The sequence below is a fragment of the Pyxicephalus adspersus genome, chromosome 2 (genome assembly GCF_032062135.1).
Source record: "Pyxicephalus adspersus chromosome 2, UCB_Pads_2.0, whole genome shotgun sequence".
Taxonomy (NCBI): domain Eukaryota; kingdom Metazoa; phylum Chordata; class Amphibia; order Anura; family Pyxicephalidae; genus Pyxicephalus; species Pyxicephalus adspersus.
In genome coordinates, this window is record NC_092859.1 from 3,629,212 (window position 1) to 3,636,128 (window position 6,917).

General features: G+C 44.6%; 1 protein-coding gene across 1 annotated transcript; it reads left to right on the top strand.

The window, feature by feature from the left end:
* The first annotated feature begins 301 nt into the window (after nucleotides 1-301).
* LOC140322711 (beta-enolase) lies at nucleotides 302-4,511 on the top strand. Its single transcript, XM_072399288.1, has 8 exons — nucleotides 302-390; nucleotides 1,047-1,116; nucleotides 1,917-2,050; nucleotides 2,162-2,384; nucleotides 2,634-2,831; nucleotides 2,913-3,114; nucleotides 3,389-3,497; nucleotides 4,423-4,511. Exons 2-8 carry the CDS (start codon nucleotides 1,086-1,088, stop codon nucleotides 4,483-4,485), a joined length of 960 nt encoding a protein of 319 aa, XP_072255389.1. The 5' UTR covers nucleotides 302-390; nucleotides 1,047-1,085; the 3' UTR covers nucleotides 4,486-4,511.
* Nucleotides 4,512-6,917: the final 2,406 nt, after the last annotated feature.

Sequence of the window (6,917 nt, forward strand, 5' to 3'; positions counted from 1 at the left end):
CTATACCCCGGGGGATCCAATGGCATGATTTGCAGGTTTCAGGGAATCCAGAGAAAATAGATTTATTTGGGGCAGTGGGAAGTATGGTCAGAGAAGAATGGCCCCTACATTGGTGGCCAGAGAAGAATGCCCCCCTTACATTTGGGGTTGGAGGAGAATTACCCCCTACCATTGGTGGTCAGAGGAAAATGCCCCCCTTACATTGGTGGTTGGAGGAGAATTACCCCCTAACATAAATATAATGAAACCATCCAGTCCAGGCAAACTTTACAGACCTCCTGCAAGAACAACACTCCTCTACCATCATTATTTCTCCTCCTTCTTTTTCCAGGGGTCCAGAAGGCCGTGGACCACATCAACAAAACCATTGTGCCAGCTCTGCTGGAGAAGGTAAGCTGATTGGGGAAGAAAGGTGGATGGGTGGGTCATGGCATCTGATAATAGGGAACAAAATATCGATTACCCCATTGTATGGACAATATTCTCAGCAGTGTTCTATGTTGCCATGAGTTTGAGATTATTTGGAGCCTCCAAAAGCTTTAAGAATAAAATTACCAATGGCTTGGCCAACCTCCTACAGCCATGGACCAAGACCTTTCCATAGACAAGAGGTGGTGGACCCATATTCTGGAATGTAGCATGGGCTCTACCTTGACGTGTAATTTAGAAAAGGGGTTCTATATGTCCCTTTGATAGTTCACTTCACTTTAGTGAAGGCTTGGTAGACATTTCACAAGGCCTAGAAGATCCTTTTGTTTCTACATAGATAAATAGGGAATTTGATTGGTTGGAGACTTCCTGACCATTTAAGAGTATCAAGATTCTTTGGTTCTGAGTATATTTTTAGTCCTTTTCTTAATCCCATTATTATTTTCTTTGCCATTACTTCTTTATGATTTTATTGTAATGAACCCCTATAGTTACTATCATTGGTCCTCTTTCAACATGTTCCATTATATATGGTCTTCCGGTGCTCCCATAAGTGGGACTAATAGGACAAATACCTATTCTGTAACACTTTAATACAACTCTGTTTTCTTACCCAGAAACTCAGTGTGGTGGAGCAAGAGAAGATCGACAAACTGATGCTGGAACTTGACGGGACCGAGAACAAATGTAAGAGCTGGGAAACCTAAAGGTCAATAAGCAATACAGTTGTGTGAGAAGCCTCGGATATGTCCTGGGGCTGCTCCTCCACCCTTTCTGTAACTGTCTGTCCCGTCAGTCTAAAAGCTTTCATTGAAGGCTTCCCATCTCTTCTCCAAAGCAGGCGAAATATACTAATAATAATAATAAACAGGATTTATATAGCGCTAACATATTACGCAGTGCTGTACATTTAATAAGGCTTGCAAATGACAGACAGATACAGAGAGTGACATAGAATGAGGAGAGGACCCTGCCCCACAGAGCTTACAATCTAGGAGGAGGGGGAAGTATCACACAATAGGAGGGGGATATGGAATGGTGGGGGAGTAGTGAGGGTCTTATGAGACAGAAGAAGACGGGTAGGTGAGGGTGAAGCGATGGGTATTAGGGCTCTTTTAAATGTGAAGAAAGTAGGAAGACGAAGAAGACCGTGTATGGGGAAGGCTGTGTATGGGGTAGGTAGGTGGGAAGGCTGTGTATGGGGTAGGTAGGTGGGAAGGCTGGGTATGGGGTAGGTGGGTAGGAAGGCTGTGTATGGAGTAGGTAGGTGGGAAGGCCATGTATGGGGTAGTTGGGTAGGAAGGCTGTGTATGGGGTAGGTAGGTAGGTAGGAAGGCTGTGTACTGGGTAGGTGGGTAGGAAGGCTTTGTAGCAGGTAGGTGGGTGGGAAAGATGGATAAGTCTGGCTGCAGTGTTTATATTAGATTGTAGAGGAGAGAGTGGGGTTAGTACTAACCCTATTTATTCTTCATTTTCTTCTTGAACAGCAAAGTTTGGTGCTAATGCCATCCTGGGGGTGTCCCTGGCTGTCTGCAAGGCCGGAGCTGCAGAGAAGGGGGTTCCACTCTACCGACACATCGCTGACCTGGCTGGAAATCCTGACATCATTCTTCCCGTCCCTGTGAGTACACATTGTGTGGTTATCTTGCTTTTGCTTCCCTATTTACCTTACTTTTTTCCCTCCTCTTCTTCTTGTCCTATCTGAGATGTTTCACTGATATTTCTCTCTCAGGCTTTCAATGTGATCAATGGAGGTTCTCATGCTGGGAATAAGTTGGCCATGCAGGAATTCATGATCCTGCCAGTCGGAGCCTCCAATTTCAGAGAGGCCATGAGGATTGGTGCTGAAGTCTACCACAACCTGAAGGCCGTCATCAAGGCCAAGTATGGAAAGGATGCCACCAACGTCGGTGATGAGGGTGGCTTCGCTCCAAATATCCTGGAGAACAATGAAGGTGAGCAGAGACAAGTGGTCTCCTGCCTAAAATCATGAACAACCAGATACATGATAAGGCCCCATTATCTTTATATAGAAGCCATATTGGGCAGGGCAGAGGTGGAATGTTTAATTTTCAGTCTCTTTCAGTTCTCTCTGTTCATGCAATTTGTAGTAGAAGACTGCAGTGCCCCATCTCCCCGCCATTTGCCCGTATTCACCAGCGGTGAGAAATTATAACTTTCTGAATTGTGTTCCAACCCCACAGCCCTGGAGCTCCTCAAAGCCGCCATTGAGAAGGCCGGATACCCCGATAAGATTGTCATTGGAATGGACGTGGCTGCATCTGAATTCTACCGCAAAGGAAAATACGATCTGGACTTCAAGTCCCCAGATGACCCCAATCGCTACATCTCTGGACAACAGCTTGGTGACCTCTATAAATCCTTCATCACAAACTACCCAGGTGAGTCCAAGCAAACTTCAAGAAAGGGGGCGCTATGAGTCTGCCCTCCTCCTCCTGACCCATTATCTTCTCTCTCTGCAGTGGTCTCTATTGAGGACCCCTTTGACCAGGACGATTGGGAAAACTGGAAGAACTTCCTCTCCACCGTTGATATCCAGATTGTTGGTGACGATTTGACAGTGACAAACCCCAAGAGGATCCAGAAGGCTGTGGAGCAGAAGGCCTGCAACTGTCTCCTTCTGAAAGTGAACCAGATCGGATCAGTCACAGAGTCCATCCAGGCGTGAGTGTCCAGTGGTCACTGCATCAATAATTCAATACTTTCCAATTGAATACTGTATATGTGTATAGAGAGTTCAATGTATAAGGCTCACATAGGACGGCCCCATGTTCTAGGAAACAAATATTACATATCCCAAAACATTTCTATAGCCTCTATGGGAATTGTAATACATGTATGTTGGTAATATGTATAGAGATGTTATAATATATGTAGGTGACCTGTACAATTTTCTGTTGTCGCTGTTGTAGTATTAATGTGGATCTGGTTTGTTCAGGTGCAAGTTTGCTCAGTCCAATGGCTGGGGTGTGATGGTCAGCCATCGTTCTGGAGAGACAGAAGATACCTTCATTGCTGACCTGGTGGTTGGACTGTGCACAGGACAGGTGAGTGGGGGAGGGGCTGAATACTGGTCAGGGGGTGGGGAGAACCTTGTACAGGACTGGGGAGAGGAGGGATCTGTATATAAGGACAGGTGAGGAGGTTGGGGGATATGGAAAGAGAGCAAGAGACAGAACAGGTGAAAAAGGGAGGGGTCTATGTACAGGACAGGTAAGAGAGAGAAGGAAAGGGTCCATTTACAGGACAGGTGAGGGAGGGATATATCAAATATGGAACAGGTAAGAGCGAGAGGGAAGGGACCATATACAGAACAAGTGAGGAGTGGGTCAGGAGCATGTACAGGACAGGTGAGAGAGGAAGTGACCATACACAGGTCAAGTAAGAAAGAGACTATATACAGGAAAGATGAGAGAGGGAGGGATATATCATATATAGAACAGGTAAGAGAGAGAGAGGTAATGGACAATATAAAGGACAGATGAGAGAGGGGCCATATACAGAACATGGGGGAGAGAGTGGGAGGTAACCATGTACTGGACAGGTGAGGGAGGGGAACACATAGAGGAGAGATGAGAAAGGAAGGGGACCAAAAACAGGGCAGGTAAGATTGAGGGAGGGGACTGTGTACAGAACAGGCAGGAAAGGTAGGGAACTGTGTACAGGACAGGTGAGGGAGGGATATATCATATATACAACAGGTAAGAGAGTGGGAAGGGACCTAATACAGGACAGGTGATGAAGGGATATGTCATATATGGAGCAGGTAAGGAAGTGGGAAGGGACTGTATACAGGACAGGTGAGGGAGAGTTGGCCAGGACCAAATACAGGACAGCTGAGGGAGAGAAGAATATATACAGGGCAGGTGAGAGAGTCTGATAGGGCTGGCGTTATGTTCTCTGTACAGCGCTCTGGAATGTGTCACACCTTTTGTAAATTAAAAATGCTTTTCCTTTTTTTTTTATTCTCAGATCAAAACTGGTGCCCCCTGCAGGTCAGAGAGGTTGGCCAAATACAACCAGCTGATGAGGTGAGTAGAGGGAGAGAAGGTACCACATGCGAGATCCCAAGTTAATTGGGAGACAAAGCCAAGTTTGCCGGAAAGAACTTCAGAAATCCCAGAGGAAAGTAAATCAAGAACTTCCCTGCCCCCAGAATCCCTTGCAGCACCCCATCACCGTGCCCAAATCTTCTGTGTATGGAACCCTTGGTCCTGCCAAGCCCCACATCCACTGCTGTGTCATAAAATGTACCCAGTCCCCTGGGGGAATTATAATATCTGAGGTCTGCACAACGGCTGGTGACATGAATCTGGAGGTGGCTTCTTATATCTCTGCACCCCAGGGTCTCCTGGTAAAGCCCCATTATCAATGGTGTTACCCAGGGGGGTCCTAATAATGCTGAATGAACAAAGTACTGCAGCATCAAGCTTTAAGAGCGTGAAACATCCATTATGCTCTTGTGGGCGGGGCCAAGACAACAACCACAGTAATTTAAGTTATTGGTTGATTGCAGTCACCAGTGCCCACCAAATCCTGAAATTCGACCTGTTTTCTGGCTGGACCCCGCCCATTACATGACTTGTTCCCGAATCACAGCACACAGAGGACACTTACACACACCGCCAGATTTTCAAGGTAGTAAACAAGGTCCATTGAAATATGATGGCTTGTGTATTTGAGGAGAAACAACCCAATACAGAAGCCGAGGTTGGCCCATCAGACCGAGCTACTACAAACTCATTGAACAGGCTGCAGAAAACCCCATTTTTTTTTTTGGTTTAGTGGGGAACAGTCCATTTCTATGATCTATATTTTCAGAATCCATTATTACATACTGCTCATGTTATCATCCTACTATAAAATACATTACAGAAGGTCTATAAGGGGCAGCTTTGAACCCATGGACGGTGAACGTCACTCTCATACCGCCATCTTTAATAATATGCCGACAATGCCATATTGTTGGAGCAGCTTTGTTGCTGGATGGATGACCATGTAAACTATTAAGGTATCTCCGTGCGTGTGATGGAGGAGGCGGAGGTTGATTCCTCTTTTAAGCCATTCTGGATCATTGTCAGCATCACATTGGTAAGAAAGAGCCTATAGCGAGCATAGAAAACGCACAGCATATAGAAATACCTAGACACTGGGCCAGGGCTGATTAATATAGTTATCAAATTAGGAAGTAAAATGAACTAGATATGCAGAAGTGTTTCTATAGTGCTACTGGATGAAGCCTTTTCGGATGTCCACCATGTGAGGGCCACCAAATGCTGCACCTTCTGCACAGCAAAACCACACTTTAATTAAAAACTTTTGAACCTGAAAAATTCTCCACTAAATAAATTTAGATAAATATAAGATTCCCTGCTTAATAAACAGACCAAGCACACACATATATATATATATATATATACACACACACACACACACACACACACACACACACACACACATACGCGCAATATGTGAATACATAGATTGGACACACACAGTCAAGGCACTATCTATAATCAGGAATATACGTACAGAACACACATGGGGGTCCATTTATAAATCTGACATTCATTGAAACATTCCCTGGTGTGGAATCTTCCAGATCTATGTGTTTTAATGGCAATAAATGATTGTCAATCAGGTAATGTTTCTGTGAATGTCAGTTTAACTGCATTATAAATAGACTCCATAGACTGGACATACAAAGAACTGACATATAATGCGCCACACACATTATATCAGAAAATATACTGACAGAGCACACGTAGGGGCAATATTAAAAACATAAAGTGAAGCAATCACTGCCAGGCGATTGTCATTTTCACCGCTTTATAAATAGGACTCCAAATACAGAACACTCGCATATATTAGGTAAATGTACTGACCTACCAGACAGACAGCACATGAGTCTCAGAGAACATGATATCAAAGCACACAGTTACAGCACTCAAAAGAAGATAATATGCTGACATACAACACAAACAGGACACACACAGTCAGAGCACACAGACCCCATACAAGCCAGGAATACACTAAAAAGAATATTGGCACAGCCAGGGACTGACGTGAAAAGCCCACACAGAAGATACGTCATGCACAAAAACCAATCACACACAGGGTACACACAGACAGAGCACACAGCGAGGCCTTGTATAGGAGAATTGTGTACAGCAGGCTTCTACAAAGCATCTGCCGAGCAAACATTTACGTCTATAAAGGTGGCGTTCAGCTTACAATTGCAAAGAGTAAACAAATATTGGGATTGGGAGTGCGGTCACTTTATATACAATGCTAGCAGGCTTCAGGAAATTGCAGCATCATGTGAAGCTTGTAAAAGCCTGCAAGCAACTCAAAAGATGTCCCAAGATGCATGTTCAACATACCAAATGTAACTGAAGAGTCCTAAAATGGCTTAAAGCTGCTTGCAGAAAACTTTGCAGAAGTTTGTAGAACACTTTCCTATCAGG